General features: G+C 34.7%; 3 protein-coding genes and 1 non-coding gene across 4 annotated transcripts; 1 reads left to right on the plus strand and 3 right to left on the minus strand.

The window, feature by feature from the left end:
• Positions 1 to 1220: 1220 nt before the first annotated feature.
• Positions 1221 to 8490, plus strand: LOC104698740 (uncharacterized). Its single transcript, XM_087454021.1, has 3 exons — positions 1221 to 1577; positions 1859 to 7801; positions 7885 to 8490. The coding sequence occupies exons 1-3, from the start codon at positions 1236 to 1238 to the stop codon at positions 8254 to 8256; spliced, it is 6657 nt and encodes a 2218-aa protein (XP_087310147.1). The 5' UTR covers positions 1221 to 1235; the 3' UTR covers positions 8257 to 8490.
• A 1864-nt stretch (positions 8491 to 10354) lies between these two features.
• Positions 10355 to 12301, minus strand: LOC104790517 (uncharacterized). Its single transcript, XM_087454048.1, has 2 exons — positions 11848 to 12301; positions 10355 to 11765 (listed from the first exon to the last, which is right to left on the minus strand). The coding sequence occupies exon 2, from the start codon at positions 11733 to 11735 to the stop codon at positions 10665 to 10667; it is 1071 nt and encodes a 356-aa protein (XP_087310174.1). The 5' UTR covers positions 11736 to 11765; positions 11848 to 12301; the 3' UTR covers positions 10355 to 10664.
• Positions 12302 to 13750: 1449 nt separating this feature from the next.
• Positions 13751 to 16365, minus strand: LOC104790518 (uncharacterized). The gene is made up of 3 exons (XM_010516294.3): positions 15826 to 16365; positions 14362 to 15726; positions 13751 to 14266 (listed from the first exon to the last, which is right to left on the minus strand). Exons 1-3 carry the CDS (start codon positions 16177 to 16179, stop codon positions 14024 to 14026), a joined length of 1962 nt encoding a protein of 653 aa, XP_010514596.2. The 5' UTR covers positions 16180 to 16365; the 3' UTR covers positions 13751 to 14023.
• Positions 16366 to 22295: 5930 nt separating this feature from the next.
• On the minus strand, positions 22296 to 22402 carry LOC147942316 (small nucleolar RNA R71). Its single transcript, XR_015560559.1, has one exon. It is a non-coding gene; the product is annotated as a small nucleolar RNA R71 (small nucleolar RNA).
• Between the last annotated feature and the right edge of the window lie 1627 nt (positions 22403 to 24029).

Raw genomic sequence — 24029 nt, forward strand, 5'->3', positions numbered from 1 at the left:
TGGAGCAAATATTATGTTATATTACATTTCTTTCACTTTCTCAATAAAAAAATATTTATTGGGTTGGTCATAAAATTATTGTACTCGAGTTAATAATTTTCACCAGTTGTTCATCCAAAATATCTTTGGAGTAAAAAAAATCATGGTTAAAAAAATTATGTCAAAAAACAATTTTACTAATTATAAGAACTATAATTATGCCAAAATGAAAGTAAAGTAACATAAAATTTGTTGAATTTGTTTAAAAGACATTTTAAGTGGTGATAAAGAGCATACTTTAAGAATAAAATAATTTTAGGTGTAAGAGCGTATTTTTAATGGTAAAACATACAATAAAATTGTACGTGGTTATTAATTATATGTTGTTTTGATGAATTATTTGCATGTAAAATATTTGGTAATAAGTTGTGAAATGTTCTTGAAAATTTTCAATAATAATATTTGTAATGATGAGTATTTGGTAAAAGTTTTGGCGGAGTATAATTTAGCTTTAGATTATTGTAATAATTGTTATAATATATTTAAAATATAAAAATATAAATAAGTGTATGAAGGTAAATACAAATATGATTTTTTCTCTAATTAAAATTATTAATATATTTACTTCAGGAAATATATTTTTTTAATATTTTAAAAAAATTGTTTAGGGTTTAAGATTTATTTTTTTTAACAATTAAAATCCGCACATTGTGCGGACCCTTATCTAGTTTATTTATATAATTAGGATCAAGTGATTTTTTAGATGAATTTCTTATTTATCAAAGATATATAAACCACAAATTTGAAATTCTGAATTTTAACCTAAATCGTTCGTATCAAAATAAACATATATATGTTACATAGAATATAGCATGTTAGGGGAAAATATTTAACTTATTACAATAAAATGATTAACAACATCATCCTCATTTAAACCACATCATTGCATATTTTTATTATTATTATTATTATTATTATTATTATTATTATTATTATTATTATTATTTTTCACATCTGTCATTGTAAGTTTTACAAATTATTTTTTATTCTCAAGTTCTCCAAATCCACATGATTGTTCAGAAAATCAAAAACCACTAATAAGCTTGGTTTGCTATTTTTATTCAAAGATGAGTCCATCAAAGTCTCTAAGTCATTGATTTCATAATTCCAAACTTAGTGCTGTCACATATTTTTTTCCAGTTTATATATATAATAGATCAAGAAGGAAACTTTCCATAATCATATCATCATCAACCATGAGAAAAGTTTTGTTGTTGTTTCTTTGTTGCATTGTTGTAACAAATTTAAGTCTCAATGTAGTTTTAGCACACGAGATGGTCGTCGCTCCTCCAAACACGGTTAAAGATATAGAGCCATACATCTCGAATAGAGCTCTTGGGTTTGTATTGAAATTGGAAAACAATTGTCCTATAAGAGAACAACTAAGATCATTCTTTGAGAAGTTAAAGGATCTCTTGAAGTTGGAATCATCTATTACGCCGATGATCGAGAACAATGAATCCGATACATTCAAGTTTGATCTAAAATCAAAATCCGAAAATCTCTTGCAAACGATGTTTATGCTTGGGAGAGGACTGGTAAGTTATCGTGAACTAAAATACTCATCCTTTAGAATAACTCAAATAGATGATTTTTTTGATTGATTTTCTGTTTTTATAAGCTTTTTTCTTTTGCTAAATTAATATTATATTTTCAAATCTATGAAAATCTATTCTAACGTAAACAAAAACAAATTATGCATTTTAAACAATTAAAGGTCTAGTCTCATCATATGTCCTTAGACAATGAAGCTAATGACAAAGTTATGGCTTGAGAACATATGGAACTAATCAATATTTTTCTTTTGTGAATATTCTAGTTGAGTTCAAGTGTAAGAAAGGAGATATTTGAAGTGATGAAAATCCTCACTGAATTACATGCTGCAATTGGTAGAGTTATTATAGAGAAACATATAAAAGGTGACGATGATTCAATGTCTCTTTCGGTGGAACAAAAGAATGCGGTAGAAAACTCGATAACTGAATGGGAACAAACGATTACCCGAATCGTGAAGATTATTGTAGAAGTTAAATCAAAAGGTTCAACTGAGGCTGCGGTGCATGAAAGAAATACTTCTGAGCACAACAATGTTTCAATGGATAGTAACATGGTGGAGACCAATGGAGAAGATTCAGAATCCACTCAAGAAAAAGCATATGGCATTAAAAGAAGTTATGGAGGCGATGTATCAATGGAGACTCAAGAAGGAAATAAGGGAGAAGATGTTAAAGAAGGTAATCTTGTTTCTAAGAATGACGAAACAAAAGACATTAAAGGTGAAAATGTAAAATCTAATATTGAGAAGGAAATAGAGGGACAAGGTGAAAATTTGGGTGACTCGACCAATGATAAGAATTTGGAAACTAAAGAAGATGTCAAGTCTGAGGTACATGCTAAAAATGATGGAAGTTCCGTGACAGAAAATTTGGAAGAAGCTCAAAAAAACAATGGAGGTTCAACAATGGATATGAATTTGGAGAACAAAGGAAGTAGGGAAGAGGCTAAAGATAATAAAATGGTAAATGCTACAACAAATGATGAAGATCAAAAGATTGAAGAGACTCAAGAAAACAATGGAGAATTAGAGAAGGATAAGAACTTAGAAAACAACGTAGGTAATAAAATTCTAAAGGGAAATGGATCAACAAAGAAGAACACAACTAATGAAATTTCTATTGAAGAAAAGCGAGAAGAGACTCAAAGAAGTCATGAAATTTCTATGGAAGAAAAACAAGAAGAGACTCAAAGAAGTCATGAAATCTATATGAACAAAGAAACAACCAAAGATAAAAATAAAAATTTGAACAAAGAGAAGGGAACAAATGTTCAAGGAGAAAGTATTGGAGACTTAACAAAGGGTACAATTTCGAATGACAATAAAAATGTTAAATCAGAGGTAAATTCTAATGGTACAGATGAGAGCTATCAAGAGGATCAAGGAAATGCTGGACTTTCAACAAAAGATAAGAACCTAGGAGCTGATGGGGAGAAAAAATATGATAAATCGGTAGAGGTTATGAAAAACGAAGACTATACAAAAAACCAAAGGGAAGAGAATCAAGGAAACAATGAAGGATCAATGAAAAATGAGAACTTAGAAAACAAAGAACATAAGAAAGAATCAATGGACGATCGACCAATAGAGGCAAAGACAAATAATGAAACATCTAAGGAAGAAAAAGATGAACATAGGCAAGGAGGTCATGATATTTCCATGAATGGTAAGATAATGGAGAATAAAAGTGGAAATGCATATTCTAACAAGGAGAATAAAGTACATGTTGGAGACTCAACTAATGGCAACAATATAGAGAGTAAAGATGACGCTAAGTTGGAGGCTGAGTTAAACAAAAATGAAGGAGGTTCTAGGAAGGAGAAGGGAGAAGAGGGACAAGGGACAAACGAAGGTTCACTGAATAATAAGAACTTGGAGACCCAAGTAAGTCAAACTGATTTAATGGATGATAAGTCTGTTGCGGATAAGGAAAATTTGAGAAGTTCTATTAAAGAAAATCAAGAAGAAGCTCAAAGAAATAAGAGAGATAAGAAAGAAGCTAACAATGATAAGTCAGTAGAAATTAAGGGAAAGAAAAAGGAGTCTAGTAAAAATAAGTCAATAAAGACTAATGAAAATAAGAAAAATAATAGAGAAGATTTTGTTCACGGAAACAACAAAGAATCCAAGACGGTAGAAACTGGAGAAAGGAAAGAATCTAAAGATGCAAAATTAGTAAAAGCTAAGGAAAATAAAGAAATTTCCATGAAAGAAAACCGAGAAAAGAGTCAAGGAAGTAGTAGTGGAGGCCTTAATACAGAAGATAACAAAGAAGAAAAGAAAGAGTCAAAGAACTATCAATCAGGCAAAAAAAAGGCAAATAAAGAAAAACAAGAAAGTGCTCAAGAAAATACTAGAGTGCATACAAAGATAGATAATAAAAAAGATAGTAAAAATTTAAAGGATGATAAATCAGTGGAGGCAAAAACAAATAAAGAAAATTTTGTGAAGAAAAAGCAAGAGCAAGCTCAAAGAAATGACATAGGTTCAACAAAAGTAAAGGATTTCAGTTCTGAAGATGCAAGGCCAAAAAAGAATACAAAAGAAGATAAAGGTTCTAGTAATGACATAGATATAGATGTTAAAAAAAGAAGCGGAGAGTCAACGAAACACAAGAAAGAAAAAAAGAAAGATATAAAGAAAGAAGAGAAAAAAGATACAACTGATGTAAAGTCAAAGGAAAAAAGAAAAAATAATCATGAGAATGAAAAGTCTAGAAAGAGTATTTTGAAGAAACAAAAAAAAGATAAAAAGGAAAAGAAGGAGTCTGGAGATAATATATTAAAGAATAAAGAGAAGAAAGGATATGAAGATAACAAATTGAAGATAAAAGACGAAAGTAAAACAGAGAATACTAATTCGAAAGATTACAAGAAAAAAGAGGAAAATAAAAAAGAGAAGCAAGATTTTGAAAGCAATATATTGAAGAAACAAAACGAAGATATTAAAGAGAAGGGAGAGTTTGGTGATGTTAAATCAAAGAATAAAGAGAAGAAAGAATGGGACAAAAAAGAGAAGAAGGAAAACATGAACAATAGATCAAAGATAAAAGAGGAGAATACACAGAAGAAAACAAATTCAAAAGATTACAAGCCAAAGAGAAAAGAAGAAGATAAAAACAAGAAGATAAATTTTGAACATAAGAACAAAGAGAAGAAAGACTCCAAAAACCGTAAATCTAAGGAAAAGATAGAAGAAAAACAAGAGAAGAAAGAATTCAAAGATCGTAAAGCTAATAAAAATGAAGTCGAAAAGAAAGAGAAGAAAGAATCAGAAAACCATAAATTAAAGAAAAAGGAGAAAGAGAACAACAAATATGAAAATACCTTAAAAGAGAAACATGAAGCAAATAAAAAGGAAAAGAATGAATATGAAGAGAAGAAATCAATGATAAAAGAGAAGAAAGAGTTTAAGGATCACAATATGAAGAAAAACGAAGAAAAGAAAAAAGAAACGAATGAGCATGAAGAAAAAAAATCAAAGAAAAAACTAGAAGATAAGAGAGAGAAGAAGAAGTCTCAAGACGGTAAATCATTGAAGAATGAAGATATTAAGAAAAAGAAGAAAGAAAATAAAAATATCGAAGATAAAAGCGTAACGACAGGTGATAAAAACAGTGAATCAAAGAAAAAAGAAAAGAAAAATTCCATACACAACCAACAGAAGGAAAAGGAACAAGATAAGAAAGAGTCTAACAACAAAATTACGAAAAAAAATGAGAAAGATAGAAAGAAGAAAACAATATTTGAAGCAAAAAATAAGGAACGAGAAGAAAATGAAGAAAAGAAGGAAGAGTCTCAAGACAATAAATCAAAACACAGTAAAAAACACATTGGAAACTCAAAGCAAGGAGGATTTCAGTCAAATACAGAATACTCGATGAAAGAAAATAAAGACAAGAAAGAATCTAAGAATTTCGAGTCAAGAGAAACAGAAAAACAAAAGAAAAATCATGGACAAGAAAAGAAAGTTGGGATTCAAGTTAGTAACAAAGATTCTGAAAAGAATAAAAAGAAGACGAAAGAAGATAACAAAGTGTCTAAACATGGTAAATCAGAAAAATATGAGAAAGAAATGGAAGCAACAACTCAAAGAGATAATAAGAATGCTAAGAAAGAAATGCAAGCAGATGATCAAGTAAAGGGTGAAGAATCTTTGGAATATAAGAAAGGAAATAGTAAAGAAGATAATGAAGACAAAGTCGGTAAAGAAAAAAATGAACATTTTAAAAAAAAATCTGGAAAGATCATCGAAGATAACAAGGCATTAGACAAAAAGATAGAAAATAAAAAATCACAAAAAAAGCAAGAAGATAGTAGAGCTTTCTCGATGAAAAAACATGAAGGGGTTCAAGAAGCCAATAAGGAATCAAATATCAGTGAGAAGAAATATCAAAATGAGTCTAGTGATGATGCGTCTAAAGAAAATGATGAAGCCTTAATGAAGCAAAAACAAATTGATGAGGGTCACACAAATATTGAAAAATCAAAGGGAAAAACTAAAGAAACTAACAGAGATTTAGTAAATGGTACGAGTATAGAGGTTAGAGAAGAAAATAAAGAGTCCAGAGATGGTAAAAGAATTGAATCTTATCAAAATAAGAACAATTCCATAGAAGAAGTTTCCAATGATGGTAAGAAAGTTGAAATCAAAGGAGGTAAAGAAAGTTCTTTAAAAGAAGGATCCAAAGACAGCATTAGAGGTAAGGAAGAAAATTCCAAAGCTCATAAGAAGAATGAACATAACAAAGCTAAAAGAGATTTTAATGAAAGAGGTTCTAAAGATGGTAATACAACTGAAATCAATGAAGGTAAAGAAGATTCCATGAATAAAGATTCTAAAAATGGAAAGTTAGTTGAGACAAGTGGAGGCAAGAATCACAGAGAAGAAGGTTCTGTAGATGATAAGACAACGAACATCAATGGAAACAAAAAAGATTTGAAAGATGATAACATAGTTGAAATAAGTAGAGGTACAAATTCTACATACGAAAGTTCTAAAGGTGGTAGAACAGTGGAAACCAATGGAGGTAAAGATGTTTCAATGGAAAAAACTTTTAAAGCTAATCATACAGATGATAAAAGTCAAGAAGACTATAAGACAAATGAAACTAATGGAGGTAAAGAAGTAAATATGGAAGAAGGTTCTAAAGATGATAAAAAAGTTAAAGCAAATGGAGGTAAAGAAGATTCAATGGAGGAAAAATCTAAAGATGGAGGTACAAATTCGACGGAAAATACATCTGAAGATAGTAAGATAGTTCATACCAATGATGTTAAAGAAGATTCTGAAAATGGTAACGTAAATGAAACCAATGATAATAACATAGCTTTGAGAGCTGAAACAAGTGGAGATAAAAAAAATTTCATAAAAGAAAATTCTGAAGACGCTAAGAGAGCTGAAACCAATGGAGGTAAAAATGTTTCAGTAGAAGAAAATTCTAAAGATGGTAATATAAATAAAGTGCATAAAGGTCAAGAAGACTCTACAAATAAAGGTTTCAAAGAAGGTAAGTCCGATGAAATTAATGGAGGTAAAGAAGTAACTATGGAAGAAAGTTCTAATGATGATAAAACAACTGGAATAATTGGAGGTAAAGACAATTCAATGGAGGAAAAATCTAAGGATAGTGCGACAGAAAATTTAAATGGAGCTACAAATTTGACGGCAGATGGTAAGATAGTTGAAGCCAATGGAGTGAAAGAAGATTCTAAAAATGGTAACATAAATGAAACAAGCGTTAAATCAAAGGAATCTAAAGGAGATAAAGTAGATATGAGTGGAGATTCTATGAAAAACAAGACAATTGAAGCTCAAGAAAGTAGTAATGGAGATTCAGTGAATGGCGTAGAAGAGGAGAATAAAGAAAATAATGATGGAGGAAGCAATAATAACTTTATGAATAATCAAACAATAGAACATGGCGTAAATTCCACAACAAAACAAGAACTAAGGACAGATATCGAGACCAATACTTCTAAAGAGGTTACAAATTTCATATCAAACCTTGAGAAGAAATCTCCAGGTACCCAAGAGTACCAAAGTTTCTTTCAGAAACTTAAAGATTACATGAAATACTTGTGTCCAGTCTCTTCAACATTAAAAGCAAAAGACTCAAGCTCTTACATGTCTGAAATGGTAAATATGGCCACAAAACTCTCAGATGCTATGGCTGTCTTGCAAGCCAAGAAAAGTGGGTCAGGACAGGTGAGTTAATTAAATACAATACTCATAAAAAATTATAGAAATTAGAAAGTGAAAAATGAAACTTTAATTTATTTATTAAACAGATGAAAACAACACTACAAGGATATCAACAAGAAGTGATGAAGACTCTAAACATCTTGCAATCAGTTATGACCAAAGCCATATCTGAAAAACAAACTACGAGCGGTGGTTTGTTCACGCTTACACTATCACAACAAGAAGCAATCAAGGAGATAGTGTTGAAATGGGAACAAGTTATGTCTCAATTTGTGAAAGTTGCAACAGAGAGTGAGAAACAATTTTCAATCGAGATTTCAACCGGAAATGGGTATCACATGAAGAAGAGTTCTAACTCTAGTTCGAGCTCAAGTTTGATTTCGAGCTCAACTTCAAGTTCAAATTTGGATTTCAAGGTCAACGGTGAAACTTTAAAGGGACTGGATATGGATGGTTAGATAGTACATATATAAATAATAAACTCTAAAATAATATTATTTATGATTAATTAGAAAATATTTTTAACTGTAAATTAAATCCAAATCGTTTTGAGGTTTAGACTTTTATAAAAGAATGTAAATGTGGATGCAAATCATGCATTTTTCTTTGGCCTGTCCCGTAGCTAACGTTGGTAAAGCAAAGGCTTTAGGCAGCAACTAAGATAATGGAACTTACGGGATCATTTTTGAAAAGTTTTTGTGGTGCAGTGGTCAACACTTTCATTTATTTCCGAAGTTTGCCGAGTTTAAACTTGGCAAATACGTGTTTCATATAATTTCTTTTTATGTTTAATGGTGAATAAAACTATTTTTGTTTTAGGCATCCAATAAACTTGGGCCAACCTTGATTCTTGTCATGTATATGTAAAAACAAAAAGTCTCATTAGTCATTCATATGATCACATGTTTCATGTATTTAGGACTTAAATAATCTTGCATGTTTTATGTGGTTAATGATTTTCTTTGGATATGTATATTTTGTTCATTTTTTTTTGGTGTTTTCTAATCCTGCCAAATCATATGCATAAAAAATCCAATGCTTTTAGACGAACGAGAAAATCTTAGCGCATAATGCAGAGATCAAGCGGGGACAAAAAAAACACTTGGAATAGCGTAGAGAACACAAAGTTCACAGAATCGATGCTGAGACAGTTTGGTGAATCTTAATAATTTTAGTTTTTTTTCATATTAAAATTATTATTGTTTTCTTTTAAATAATAATGTTTTTTATGATTTAAGAATAATTTCACATTTCTAATTTTTTATTTTATTTTAATTAATTATTATTAATTCTTGATATACTCATAAATAGCAATACATAAACTATCAGATATCCTAACATATTTTTGAGGGATATTCATAAAAATTTATTCTCCGGAATATTTCTCACAATAGTACTGGAGAAAATGGTCAAATTTTTTTTCTTCAATACTTTGCCATATTGTATACAACACTTAATACATATTGTTTTGTAAAAAAAAAAATTAAAAAATTTCTACAATTGGAGATGGTTTTATCTCGACTCTTTCTTCACTTTTTCATTTTTTTTTTATTTTAATAGGAAAACTCTAAGTAAGAGACTCCCATGGGTTAATTTAGTTTTTTTATTCAACCAAACATTAATCTAGAAAATAACTCCAAGATTGGTTGCACAAACCGGGGGATAAGAGTTTACAAAAGAAGTCTCAGAAGATAAAGATCTCGAAAAACAAGCCAGACAATTTGCCCATACGTTTGATGTCTGTGGAATCCTTGACAGCTGGAAGGATGGGAAGGATGGTCGGAGTAAGTTGAAATCGTCCACAAGGTTGGAGAAAGCAGGTCATTCATCAAGAGACTGCACCATCGTCACTAATTTTGCGCAATCCGTCTCGAAGCTCTGACAGTCAACATCCGCCGTCAATAGGGAATTCATCGCCCAAATCAAAGCCTGAAACTCCGAATGTAGAGGGGAAGGACTGCGACGTTGACTCCGTGCTCCCAGTAGTAGCGTGGTATCCTCACTATTAGAAAACCACCAGCTCAAACCTACAAGAGGATATGAAGCTTTCCAAGAACCATCAACTCACACCGGGGAGAAGAATCCCGAGACTCCGCAGGCAATAGATATAGGGTAGCCGAATAGAAAGACTTAGCCTCTTCCCATAACAATTTATTATTGTCCGCCTGATTAATAACCTCGATCGATTCTGTTTCATGGGTTAATTTAGTTTTAAGAACTGCTTTAAGCAAAACTCTACGAACTGCTCTAACTATTTTAATTTGCTATGGGTTATTTCATTTTGACAGCTCTTCTGGTAAGACATGTATTGTTTTCTATATTTTTACTAATCACAATTCACAAGAGGGATAAAACAAGATAGTACTATTAGAATATAGACAATTTATTTTACTTTGTATGTCTCTTGCCTGTTCTATTTGACTATTTCGGCTCTTCTAAAAGATCTTGTCAAGTTTATATCACAAATAATAATCTTAACAAGGGGATACTAAATGAGGATTAAATTTTTGGATAAAAAAACTAAAAGAGAATAAAACATGATGATAGGGATCAAAATTTTGATTTAATGTGTTTATTAAATAAACTTCTCATGCTCGAGGTTTTACAAAATTTTTACTCAATGTATCATGTCGATAACCAAAATTTCTTGTATCAATATTTTTTACAACAAAAATATTAAAAAAAAAAAAAGAGAGTTAATTTGATATCCATGCAGTATACGCATGTTTGTAATTTCTCTAGTATTGAGTGTCTGTAATTAATAGACTTACGACAAAACATTCTACAGCTCGCTGTACTAAGCAGGGCCATCTCTTTATTGAAATAATATAGTATTAATAAATTTTTGACTTCTACGGGTCTGAATCTACGAGTCAGCATTGGTACCTCCAGAGCTTTTCTCCTCTAAAGAATGGCTAAAGGAGCTTTTGCCTGACGATTTTGAGTGTGTCTTTTGATAGTTGGCAGCTTGATAACTTGTAACAGTTACACTGCCACCCGCAACACCTTCCATCGAGTTTTTAGTTGTACTTCCACTCGGGCCACCAGCAGAGGGGCTACTGGCAGGACTTCCACCTGTAGAATCTATGTAGGCACCTCCACCAATCATTGAACTTTCAGTTTCACTCTCACCACCGACAGCAGCGCTTCCACCACTTTCAGTACGTTGAGTTGCGCCACCCATTGAATTTGCTCCACCACTTTCAGTACGTTGAGTTGATCCACCAGCAGCAGCTTCACCGCTTTCGCCATCGGCAGCAGCTCCACCGCTTTCGCCATTGGCAGCAGCTTCACCGCTTTCGCCATCGGCAGCAGCTCCACCGCTTTCGCCATCGGCAGCAGCTCCACCGTTTTCGCCACCCGCAGCAGCTCCACCGCTTTCGACACCCGCAGCAGCTTCACGGCTTTCGCCATCGGCAGCAGCTCCACCGCTTTCGTCACCAGCAGCAGCTCCACCGTTTTCGCCACCGGCAGCAGTTCGACCGTTTTCGCCATCGGCAGCAGCTCCACCTCCGGCACCCATTAAACTATCAGTTGTACTTCCACTTGGGCCACCAGCAGTGCTTCCACTACCCGTATCACCCATACTTCCATCTCCTGAATCAGTTGTACTTCCACTCGGTCCACCAGCTGAGGTTCCACTGTCACCGGTGCTGTCAGGATAGCTTCCACTGTTGGTAGGAGTCCCAGCGTCGGTCGAGGGGGAACTGGTATCAGAGCTTGGACTTCCACTGTCACCACCAGAGCCTCCAATGCCAAGAATAGATGAAAGATCAATATTTCCGCCATCACCACTCTTCTCGCCAACGGTTTTCACAAATTGACCAATCACTTGTGCCCATTTTGACATAGATGTGACCAGCTCTCTTCTTTGCTCACTGGTCATCGTTGTTGCACCGCTCCTCTTAAATTCAGCAAAAGTTTTTCCCATTGACATCAAACTCTCGATCAATTAGCTCGTATCCGCCTATCACAAAACCAACAAACAATATTGAACATGCTCTAACACTCACCATGTGAACAATATTAAAATATAAATTCTTGCGTACCGATGATCCTCCTTTGACACCTAATGCAGAGATTGCCTTGAAGAGACCCTCAGATTGTGATTTCATTTGAGACTGGAACTCCGAAGACGACCCTTTTGCGGTGTTTATAAAGGATATGAAAGCCTTCAGCTTTGAGAAGAAGTCCTTGTACTCTCCTTTTAATGGACACATACTCTCAAGGTTGTCCACAAAACTAAGCATACCCTTGTAAGCGAAAGGCTCAAAATCTTGGGACATTTTAGGAAACTTCCTCATGTAATGCCTTAATAAGAACGTCCCTTGCGCTTCGTATATGGTACTTGATGCTACTAGTATCAACATCAGACGTATCGCTATATGAAACCTAGCCATTTTCTTATCAGATGGGTAAACAATATTAGAAGGATTTCTATTTTTTTTTTTGTTTTTTAAGTTTATGTTTAGTTTTTTTTTTTGGGTTTTTCTTGAATGATTTAATTTCTAAGAGAGAACTCGACTTATATAAATGCTTAAAAATTCTAAATTTGAGTAAGAGAAATTGGTGGATTCATTTACGGTCGCGAGAGAATAGCCAAAGAGACTATTAATTGTTTTCATGTTCCAAACCGATTTGGACGGCAAACTGTGTGTTGCAAATTGTGGCAGTAGTGTATATCATTCTTTATTTAGTGAATAAATTTACCTCACACATAACTTATAACATTAAAGTACTATCCAAGCAATGCAATATATGTTTTGTAGAAATGATAGAATCTTTTGAATACTTATTAATTACATCCGGGCACGTAATTAAGGATAGTCATTACTAGATTAAATTGCAAAGTTAAATTAAATAATGACATACTATCGTAATCTCACAACTATTTTCATGTGCTGCGATCTAAAATATTTCAGATATACATTTGTAAGTAGTATATATGTAAGATATATATTTGAAGTAATCTTTATGGTTAAGAAATGGTTCTGATATATAGACACGTAAATTTACTATAATCCTACTTATCAAGGCCTATACAACTTTACTATAATCCTACGTATCAAGGCCTTAGGTTCCAATATACTCTACACTAACCAAACCGTTGGTGCCTTAGTGGTAGTACAAAAGGTTTGGTTCCTTGATGCCTCAAGTTCAGTTACCATTTAGGACAATGATGTATTTAAAAATGGAAAAAAATTGGAATGGATTAAAGGTTGATTTCGGGTACCGAAAAGATTACAGATCAGAGGTTCGGACGGTTGAATCTCAGAAGCATTAAAAATATCAAATAAGAGAAGTCTCTGGAATAACCTTGTTGCAAAGGGCAGCACACTGCTCTTCTCTAGCTCTAGTTATCAGAGAAAACAATAGGGAAAGTTTTTTAAAAAGAAAAATATATTAGAAAAATATATAAATCAGAAACTGAATTAAACAAATAGTATATTAAAGTAGTTACATATTAACGAAAGTAGTTTTGGAAATATAATTTTTTTTTTTAAATGTATTCAAAATGTAGACATGCATCTGTTTGTAAACAAAAAAACAAAAAACAAAAACATCATAATGTAGTCATTGTAATCTACAATGAAAGAAAGAGTGGAAACTTTATCTAATTAGTCATACATCACGTACGGACCATGTATATTAAGGGTTTTGAACTTTTGAGCATACTGATGACGGAAATGGTAAGAGTTGGAGAGACAAACTCTTGTTGGGAACGACAAATGTGAGGTAAATGTCGCAGGGCATGGAGAGTTAGATAAAGAGAGACTTCTTTGGGGAATGGAACATGTCACCTAATAAGGAATATTGCTAGTACATTTATAATGCTCATCTAACTCAATTTCCTTATTATAAACCATGAATTTGATTCATAAGATATTATATATAGTTTATTTCAAGTTTCTGTGTAAAGTTAGTTTGGTTAAATGCATCATAAGAAGAAAATTATTCAAAATCCCTTTGATGGGTCTTACTGATCACTTCTGTATGTTAACAACAATACAGAGCGCTTACAATCTATCAATTTTTTTTACAGAGTTTTTTTTTTTTTTACTTGCATACGTTGGTTTATAGCCATTGCTGGCCTATACCAATCTTAGTATTATTTAAAAACCGAAAACAAAATCTCTAGTAAGCTACTAAAATATAATATTTGGCGGTACTAGACTGTCTTTCTTGCTGATTTAGGGTTCATTGATGGTGCTTAAGGCTTTCAACTCAGTTCGTCTGGGCTATCTTTGCACTGCCATGAGAAGAAGATGAAGATGAAGATGACTTTGAAGAAGCAGCGGTCTCAACGAATTGGGTTGTGACTTGTTCCCACTTGGTGATCGTCTGCTTAAGCTCTGTCTTTTGTGTTGATGTCACTTTCTTTCCACTTACGATTTGGCTGTTGATGTCTTGTAGTTCCTTGAGAGTCTTCAACACTTCTTGTTGGGAAGTTTCCATGCTGGACTTGGTCTATCATTCCAAAACATATAAAACACAAATGACTTTATTTTTATCAAAGAAAATCATAATATAAGAATTCGAAAAGATGATATTATTTTACGCACCTCTTGGGATTTGCTAAACCTTGAACTCACGAACATCATGGCCTCTGCTAGTTTGGAAGCAGCAGATTTCATCCCAGAGACGAATTCTTGTGCATTTGAGGTAGAAATCTTTGAGGAAGCAGACATGGAAGTCTTTAGTTTGTCGAAAAAGACTTTGAGTTCTACATTGCCTGTATACTTCTTCTCAAGATTCGTAATGAAAGACATGACTTCCGAGGATGTTTGGCTCTCAACCTCTTTGACTGATGTGGTGGTAGATGAGCTTTGGCTTTTGGATTCCTTCTTTTCAGAAGAATCACCTCCGGTGTTGGATTCTTCATTCGTTTGAGAAGAATCACCTCCACTGTTGGATTCTTTCTTTTGAGAAGTAGCACTTCCTTGAGCAGAGGTTTCACTATCTGTAGGAGTCGAACCAGAAGGGGTGCCAGTGGGAGTTCCACTTGGACTGCCCGAAGTTGTAGTGTCTTTGTCTGTGTTACCAGAACTACCAGTACTTTGACTGTTGGATTCTTTCTTCGTTGAAGCACCTCCGCTAGAACTCTCGCTTTCTTTTTCAGAGGTTTTTCCACTCGGACTGTCTGAAGTTGAAGGAGTAGGAGTGGTGGGAGTGGGAGTGGTGGAAGTGGGAGTAGCGGGAGTGGGAGTGGGAGTGTTGGGAGTGAGAGTGGTGGGAGTGGGAGTTGTGGGAGTGGGAGTGGGAGTGGTTGGAGCGGGAGTTTCACCTTGAGGAGAGGATCCAGTTTCGGTGCTGGGAGTGGGAGTGGGAGTAGTGGGAGTGGGAGTGCTGGGAGTGGGAGTGGGAGTGCTGGGAGTGGGAGTGGGAGTGGGAGTTGTGGGAGTGGGAGTGGTTGGAGTGGGAGTTTCACCTTGAGGAGAGGATCCAGTTTCGGTGCTGGGAGTGGGAGTGGGAGTGCTGGGAGTGGGAGTGGGAGTGCTGGGAGTGGGAGTGCTGGGAGTGGGAGTTGTGGGAGTGGGAGTGCTGGGAGTGGGAGTTGTGGGAGTGGGAGTGGTTGGAGTGGGAGTTTCACCTTGAGGTGAGGATCCAGTTTCGGTGCTGGGAGTGGGAGTTGTGGGAGTTCCACCTTGAGGTGAGAAACCCTCACTATCGGATGAATCATCATCACTATCGCTTCCACTTCCAATGCTGGAATTAATATCGACATCAAGACCATAAGATGATTCATCAATCGACTTTCCTTTCTGCTCCGCGACACTCTTTACGAATATAATAACAAGTCGAGTCCAATCCACAAAAGCCTTAACCAATTCTTTCTTTTGTTGAAATGACATTATCGTTGAACCTTGCCTCTTCTGCTCAACCAGAGTCTTTCCCATTGACAGCATGGTGATTTTTAAATCCGACGACTGTCAATAAGAAACAATTTTTGTAAGAAAAACACACCAAAAAAAAAAATTATTAGTTCATATATATCATATGAATTAATGTTTTGGGACAATACTTACTGTTTTACTGCTTGTACTACCACTCAATGCAGACATAGCCTTGGCAAGTAATTCACATCTCCCATCTATCTCCGTATCAATGTTTTTCGTTGAGGACGATGCCGAGATGATAAAGCTTATGTAAGACTTGAACCTTGAAAAGAATTCCTTGAACTCTCTAGTTGCGGGACATCCATCTTGAAGGTTGCTCAAGAGCATCAACATACCCTTGCCAGCAAAAGGCGCAAAGTCCATACAACGTCTGGGAATCATCCTCCTCACGTATAACTTTAATAAGAAAGTTCCTTGCACTTCATACACCACACTTGATGCAACCATAACCACCAGACATATTGCTAGTAAATTTTTCGCCATTTTCTTATTAAAAATGAAAAGTTAAAATAGAACAGAACAAGACGATTATTTGTTTTTTTTTTGTTTTAATAAATATTTTTTTTTTCTTTTTTTTTTCTTTTTTTTTTAGTTTTTTTTTTTTTTTTAGTTTTTTTTATGATTTTTGTTCCTAGGAGAAACTTGGTTTATATAGATGCTCAAGAGTCTATTTTAAAGTGAGTTCGAGTAAATAGTGGATTGATTTAAGGTCACGAGAGAATAGCAAAAGAGGTTCACATGTTTTACTTTCTATTTTGACTGTAATTTATGTTGTTGTGCGCATTTCTCTTCAATCTATATTTAGAAGGATCAAATTATTGACTCTGATTAATCCAAGTGTGTACAAGTTATAAATTATAAACTTTTGGTCATGCTAGTTCGAACCCTTGACTTATTCATGAATTCATCACACTAAAAATGATCTATGACATCTCTGACTTAAAATCATCTGTGTGTACATGGTAGGAGCATGTAGCTTGAATTAGAACAACCTGTAAACGGATTGTGGATCTAAAAGATATTTTTTATTGAGGGTACACTATTGAAATTATCTTAAAGGAAACACTATATGTATATGATTAGATTTATAATAACATGTACCTTACTGTTACTCAGGTGCATGAGTATTCATATTATTGTTTCATTACTAACATGTTCAAAAATAAAATTTCAGTAAAACACACAACCTGAACATCACTAGTGACTTAGAATTATTTTCCAACTTGGTTGAAGATAATTGTATTCAATGATTAGGGAAACGGCCAAAATCAATCTAGACTATTTACAGAATGGTTTTTCATATCCAACCTATGGTATTGTGCATTTTTCAACCTGAACAGACTATATATTTAAATTTCCTACCTCAACTTTATAAATTTAACAGAATTCAACATATCCGTAAACGGAGTTATTTGGCCGTTTAACGGTGCTGAGTTAGACGCCAACAAAGCAACCATGTGGCATCTGGACATATCAAAACTACATCGTTTTGATAGCTTAAATAAAACAAAATTAAAATGTTGCTTGTTAGTTTCGAACTTGCGACCATCGAAAAATAAAACCAAATGCTTAAACAACTCAAACATATTATATACAGTGGTTATCATAAACAAAGTTGTAATATATTTGTGTATGGTTGGAGGTTCGAAAGCAGCATTTTGATTTTTTTTATTTAAGCAGAATTTCAAAATAAACTATAATCAGTTTTTTTTTTTTTCTAAAATGAAACCACAAACTGATAAATGGTGGCTTTAGATCATAAGGGGTCTACCACGGATTCTTATTGAAGAAGGGAAAAAGGAAATGTTAAAAGTCTTTTTTGTTTTTTTATGGGCCTCGAATTCTTAGATCGAAAGTACAAATGAATTTAATTAATTAAGCCCAAACAACAAAAAAGGACAGGTTTCATTTCCTTAGCAAAAGCTAAGAAATAACCTTCTCCTATTATATAAGATATACTAGATTATGATCCGCGGTACACTGCGGGGTAAGTTTTTTTTAAAATTTTTTTTTATTAATATATTATTTTAATACTCATTTTTCTAATATACTTTTTTTTTAATTTTAGTGATTTAAAAAATTGATATGAGAATATAATTGATTTTTCTTGATAAAACATTTTGATGAGCAAAATTACTTTCTGCAAAGAGATTTGATTTAGTAATTTTGTGAACTTATCTAAACCTGTTTTTAAAGCTGATTTTTGACTAGAATTTTACAAAGAGATTTGAATTTTCTGGTTTTAAATTTAGATAATATTTGCAGTGAGAACTGATTTATTTTATAGAAGAGTTTAGAATTCTAGATATGATTTTTAATTGCTTGAATCCTAATTAATTTATTGATTTGATATTCCATAATTTCCTCAAAAATTCTCTAGACCTAGCTTTTTAATCCCTTGAATTTACAACAATTTAATTTAATATTTTGCATTAATTTAAATTATTTTGTTAAGCGTAATAATAAAACTCTATAATTTATTGTGTTTAATCTTGAATCTTTGTGGAATTCAACCCATAAATAATCTCTTAATTTTAAAAGAGTATCTCTAAGATTTAAATTTGAGCATAACACCCATAAACCAAACTACTGTGGAAAATATGTTCTGTCATTCCCAAGTGTCTCGTCACTTATACCTGTCATTCCCAAGTGTCTCATCAGTTATACTTACTAACCCGAGGAGTACATGTTTTCATTTCCCTTAAGTTTTCATATGTTTCCCTTAAGTACATGTTTTCATTTGCTTTTAAATAATGATGTTAGCGGGACATTGTCTTATACATCGTACATCGTCACTTATACCTGTCATTCCCAAGTGCTTTTAAATGATGTTAGCGGGACATTTGCTTTCATTCCCTTAACACATCGGCGGAATGTTAGAGTGTAATTTTAATTTTTGTTTTTAATAAATTGAGGGAGATATTGTCTCTCTGCTTCGACCAAAAAAAAAAGAAGATTACATGTGTGACGTGATTGGGACGACTTTTCATACATTCTCGACAAACAATGTTCTATTAATTATTTTGTATCCTATATTCATGTTTCATACTATATAAAATAAAATGTCGATTATAGATCTGCATATTTTTAAAAAGAACATTTTAGGTATGTCTAAAAATAATTCAATGATTAATATTATTTTTATTTGATTTATAAGTAAATATCGAAAATAAACATATTACATTGAATAAGAAATATATAGTAAATCAAATACAAAAGCTAGACACCTAGCCACTACTAACATCAGACATATATACCTACTGAAACTACTACTAACATATCAGGTTGCTCAAAAAAAAAAAACATCACACATATCCAAAAAAAAAAGGGCAAGACTTTGAGAGAGGAGAGATGATCATGAGGTGCAATTGCAGCTTTAGTATTGTAGACTTATGTTAAATTCAAGAACGAACATATAACTGTTTTGATGTAACCACTAGAAAAGCAAATAATATAGAGAATTTTGTAGAATATGCCATGAACAGTGACAAACATTTTAAGGGATGCCATTTTCAATTAAACATTTTCTAAAATGTCATAAGGTCCACTTTCATCTATTAAAAATGACAAAACTATCTATTTCCGTTTTTTTTTTCTCTTTTCTATTTTCATTTCTTTTTCTCTCTCTCGACCTTTCATCTCTCTCTCTCTCTTATTTCTTTCTTCGAAACAAAGAAATTCTTTCAAAATCACCACCTTCATATAACCCTCATGCCTACACCGTGGATGAGCAGAGTGTTTTGTTCGTTTTGGAGATGTTCCTCTCAAGGTTAAGTATGATATTTCTCAATTTTGAGTTTCTTCTGTTTGTTTCATTCTCTATAGAACTTTAATGGACCAGATCTGATATCTGAACCAATTTTTTTTCTTCTGATGGACCAGATCTGATGGACTAAATATGCATCCTTAAAAGCTGAGTATGATATTTTTCAATAAGACCAGTACATGCGTTAGCAGGACTACTAGGTGGAGAAAATGGTTTCATATAGAAGGCAAGTATTGTCTACCAATCATATATTGTCCACTACGAGAGCGAATGTCATATTTGGGATAGACAAGTGTGTCAACAAAGCGGATCTGGTCTACTAAAGAGACCGAAAGACATAAATGTGGTGGACAAAAACATGTTCGGACGTTTAATTTGGTCCACTGGAAGCACAATAAGATGGGTATATTTATGATGGACCTGATCTGATTGACTAAATATGCTTCCTAGAAGGCTGAGTATGATATTTTTCAATAAGACTAGTACATGCGTCAGCATGACTGTAGGGTGGAGAAAATTGTTTCATATTGAAGGACAAGAATTGTCTACCAATCATATATTGTCCACTAAGAGAGCGAAGGACATAATTGGGATTGACGACTTTTCATACACTCTCGAACAACACTTTTCTTTTAGTTTGTATCTTATATTTGTGTTTCATATTATATAAAATAGAATGTCGATTATAGATCAGTGATAACTCTCTAATTTACATGTTTTAAGCATTCTTTTTATCCATATCTTGCATTATTTTCACCCTAACCTTAGCATTTTTAGATCATTTACTGAAGGAATCCACATTTAGGCCATTTAGGGTATTGCATTCTTGCATTTGCATATTTTGGATGAAAACAAGTACTTAAGAGCCTAAAATGGGGAGCATGTACCCGAAGGAGCTATTGAGCAAAAAGAACAGTCCGAACACCAACCCGATCGAAGAGGATCCAAGAACAGAAAGAACAATCCGAGGACCTACCCAAAGATAACCCCGAGCTCATCCCCGTGCACCCCATCGAGCAGACCCTCGTGCAGGACTGGGAAGCTAGGGTTAATGGGTTTTCATATATAAACCCCCCCTCTTCTTCCTCTCGACCTAGCACGCCACAGACCCTCAGAACAGATAGCGAGAGCTTCTGGGAGAGAAACTAAGCGACTCAAAACTCTTTCTACACTTTTGTTAGGATTTAATTTTATTTCTTTTTGCATTTTCGATTCAATACTCTTCTACTCTACTCCATTTTTAATACAATGCAATTTTCTTTTATCTATGCTTTTATGTTTTCTGCAATGAGATCTGAGTAGTGTAGTAAAGTTTCTAGGGATGTGATAGACAATTTTGTGTTCTTGATCGGTTAGGATGTCCTAGCTTTTATATTTATGTTTTATAAATTCCCTTCTAGATTGGTGTTCTGAATGCTATCAACATACCGAGAGGTTGATATTAGATCTAAGGTGTTTTACCATCGAGAGGTGTAGATGAAATGCTTGAATCAATCAATGCTAGAGATTTACTCACTTAGCCTAAGAGATTAGATGAGTTAGGGGTTTATTGACAATAATGTATCGGTTTGTATTGCCTGCTTGGTCATGTTTCTCCAACAAGATTTGGGTAGGGAAGTGATTAAGGTTGATTGTTTCTATCACGAGAGTGTTTTAACAAGATTTAGAGATTCATTGTGTAGGGAATATCTGCTTGAGGCATGTAGGACATCTATACTGGTTAGGAACACTTAGGAGTCGAGTACCCATCTTTAGAAGCTTTCGTATTTAGATTTTTTGCATTTTTATTCATTACTCGATCACTTACCCGAATAGGTACACGATCACCTGCTTCGAGCTGTTCTTGCTTTCTTTCTTTACTCGATCACTCCACCCGATCATGTACTCGAATGCTTGCATCAAGTGCTTAGGTCGTGTGGCTCTTGTTCATTTGGTTTCCTTAGTTTATTTTAGGATTGCTAGATCAAACCCAACTATTGCTTGGCTTGACTTACATAGTTCTGATCATATCTTATCTGCTAGCATAACAACCATTTGGATTGATAATCCTTTGTACTACAACTGCATAGGAAATTGATACCATGGGTGAAAATCCTACTATCAATTTGGCGTCGTTGCCATTTGGTTGAATTTGCTACGTTTAGGATTTCAACACTTGCTAGATCAAGTTCTATAATTTACTTTGGTTAGTTATTGACTTGTTTACTTTCGTATTTGTTTGTCTTGCATTTCAGGTACAACCCGAGTACCCACCTGACCCGTCACTCGATCACCTGGATCAAGTTAACCCTCGTGTACGCCCTTGGTCAACGGTTTGAGCATGCAAACACGATCCAAATGTAGCCAATACTTGAGTCCTTTCATCGACAACATCGACAGACCTAGGCTACTACGTCAAAAACAAGTACAACAACCACAACCAACACCAATTGAGGAGGATATGAACGGTCCACCAGCTCCTCCAGCGAGGACCAACATAGGAGCAGGAGATGCTCCATCTACTCACACTCAAATAAATGGCATTGTGCCACCTGCTGTCCAGAACAACAACTTTGAGATCAAGAGTAGTCTCATCCAGATGATACAAAGCAACAAGTTTCATGGATTGCCAATGGAGGACCCGTTGGATCATCTAGATGAGTTTGATAGGCTCTGTAGCCTAACCAAGACACATGGAGTTAGTGAAGATGGATTCAAGCTCAGGCTTTTCCCATTCTCTTTGGGAGACAAAGCACACATATGGGAGAAATCACTCCCCAAGGAGTCCATCACCACCTGGGAAGCATGCGAGAAGGCATTTCTAGCCAAATTCTTCCCCAACTCCAGAACTGCAAGGCTGCGAAATGATATCTCAGGCTTTGTTCAGAAGAGCAATGAGACGTTCAGCGAAGCTTGGGAACAATTCAAGGGATACACTACCAGATGCCCTCATCATGGTTTCAGCAATGCTTCATTGCTAAGTACACTATACCGAGGAGTGGTCCCAAAGATACGGATGTTGCTGGAAACCGCAAGCAATGGAAACTTCCTCAACAAGGATGTCGATGAAGGCTGGGATCTAGTGGAGAACTTGGCTCAATCTGACGGGCATTACAATGAGGAGTACGATCGCACTGTGCGATCCACTGGAGAGGAAGCCGCCAAGTACAAGAGGGACATGAAAGCCCTAAATGACAAGTTGGATAAGCTCCTAAGCCAGCAGCAGCATGTCCATGCCATCTCATAGGAAGAGCAGTTTCTGCAACAAGATGGGGAGAATGCTCAGCTTGAGGATGTGAACTATATCAACAACCAAGGAGGCTACAACAAGGGGTACAAAAACTACAAACCAAACCCGAATCTGTCCTACCGTAACCCCAACGTTGCTAATCCTCAAGACCAAGTCTACCCATCCGGAGTCCAAGGGAACCAAGGCCAGCAAAAGCCTTTTGTCCAATAACCAACGTTGCTAATACTCTGGCAACTACCAACCAATTGCACCACCTGGATTCCAACCACAGCAAGAACCAATCCCAAGAAGATGATCTACGCGGACTGATTCAACAAATGATACAGAGTCAAGCATCGACTACAATAGACAATGCCAAACGTTTTGTCGAAATGAGCAACAAGATCGATTCTAGATACAACGACTTGACTGCCAAGTATGATTCTCTCAACACCATGCTGAGATACCTCGAGGGCCACCACAACAACCAACCACCTCAAAAGATCAACCAGCTTCTAGGTAAAGCTGTTTAGAACCCAAAGGATTATGCCACTGCTCAAGCCATTTTCCTTGATGATGATTATGAGGACTACCTCACTGAGGACAGCGATGTTCAAGATGGGGAGGCTATGGATCATTATGGGATGAATGAGTATCAGTACTACATGTCCGAGTATGAACCCAAGCCTTCACCCGAGGAGAGTGATCGTGATGATGATCGAGCACTGGTTCCAGAATCACAATCTTGAGAACTACTCGAGGTTGAACTCGATGCCACACCCGATGGTGGTAATAAAATGATACATCGAGTAGATGTTTAGATTGCAGACCAACCTCAATTGCTTGAAACAGAAGAAGGGGGACTAGAGGATAGATTCAATGCTGCTCTTGGCATCCAATTAGAGGCGCTTGCAGAGCGTATAGCCAAGCGAAAAGCCCCACCTCCTAAGCTCTTGCCACCACACGAACTTCGAGAGGAAATCATCAAGAAGACAGCTCAGCTAGAGATTGAGGTTAAGGAAGCTGTCAAGGAGATTGGATTTGAAATTCTCATGAGTGGAGTATGCTTAGACCCAGAGCTGCGAATCGAGGAAAAGTTGGAAGATCCTGGCTCTTTTACTTTGCCATGCTCGATAGGACTTCAGATTTTCAAAAATTGCTTGTGTGATTTGGGAGCTTCAGTCAGCATTATGCCGCTATCAGTTGCCAACAAGATGGGGTTCAGTAGTTTTAAACCAAGTAGTCTGTATTTGGTTCTAACTGATAGAACAATCAGACATCCGATTGGGATCCTGGAAAATTTGCCTCTCAGGATTGGAAGGGTGGAAGTCCCTACTGATTTTATGATCCTTGATATGG

Source organism: Camelina sativa, chromosome 6 (genome assembly GCF_030686135.1).
Source record: "Camelina sativa cultivar CO46 ecotype springtype chromosome 6, ASM3068613v1".
NCBI lineage: Eukaryota > Viridiplantae > Streptophyta > Magnoliopsida > Brassicales > Brassicaceae > Camelina > Camelina sativa.

What these genes read in the sequence shown, in the direction of transcription:
- LOC104698740 (XM_087454021.1), top strand. Translation starts at nt 1,236, where the DNA reads ATGAGAAAAGTTTTGTTGTTGTTTCTTTGTTGCATTGTTGTAACAAAT. An exon ending in TTATGCTTGGGAGAGGACTG is followed by an intron (nt 1,578 to 1,858) that starts GTAAGTTATCGT and finishes TGAATATTCTAG; the next exon opens with TTGAGTTCAAGTGTAAGAAA. An exon ending in AGAAAAGTGGGTCAGGACAG is followed by an intron (nt 7,802 to 7,884) that starts GTGAGTTAATTA and finishes TTTATTAAACAG; the next exon opens with ATGAAAACAACACTACAAGG.
- LOC104790517 (XM_087454048.1), bottom strand. Translation starts at nt 11,735, where the DNA reads ATGTCAATGGGAAAAACTTTTGCTGAATTTAAGAGGAGCGGTGCAACA.
- LOC104790518 (XM_010516294.3), bottom strand. Translation starts at nt 16,179, where the DNA reads ATGGCGAAAAATTTACTAGCAATATGTCTGGTGGTTATGGTTGCATCA. An exon ending in GTAGTACAAGCAGTAAAACA is followed by an intron (nt 15,727 to 15,825) that starts GTAAGTATTGTC and finishes TCTTATTGACAG; the next exon opens with TCGTCGGATTTAAAAATCAC. An exon ending in GGTTTAGCAAATCCCAAGAG is followed by an intron (nt 14,267 to 14,361) that starts GTGCGTAAAATA and finishes TTGGAATGATAG; the next exon opens with ACCAAGTCCAGCATGGAAAC.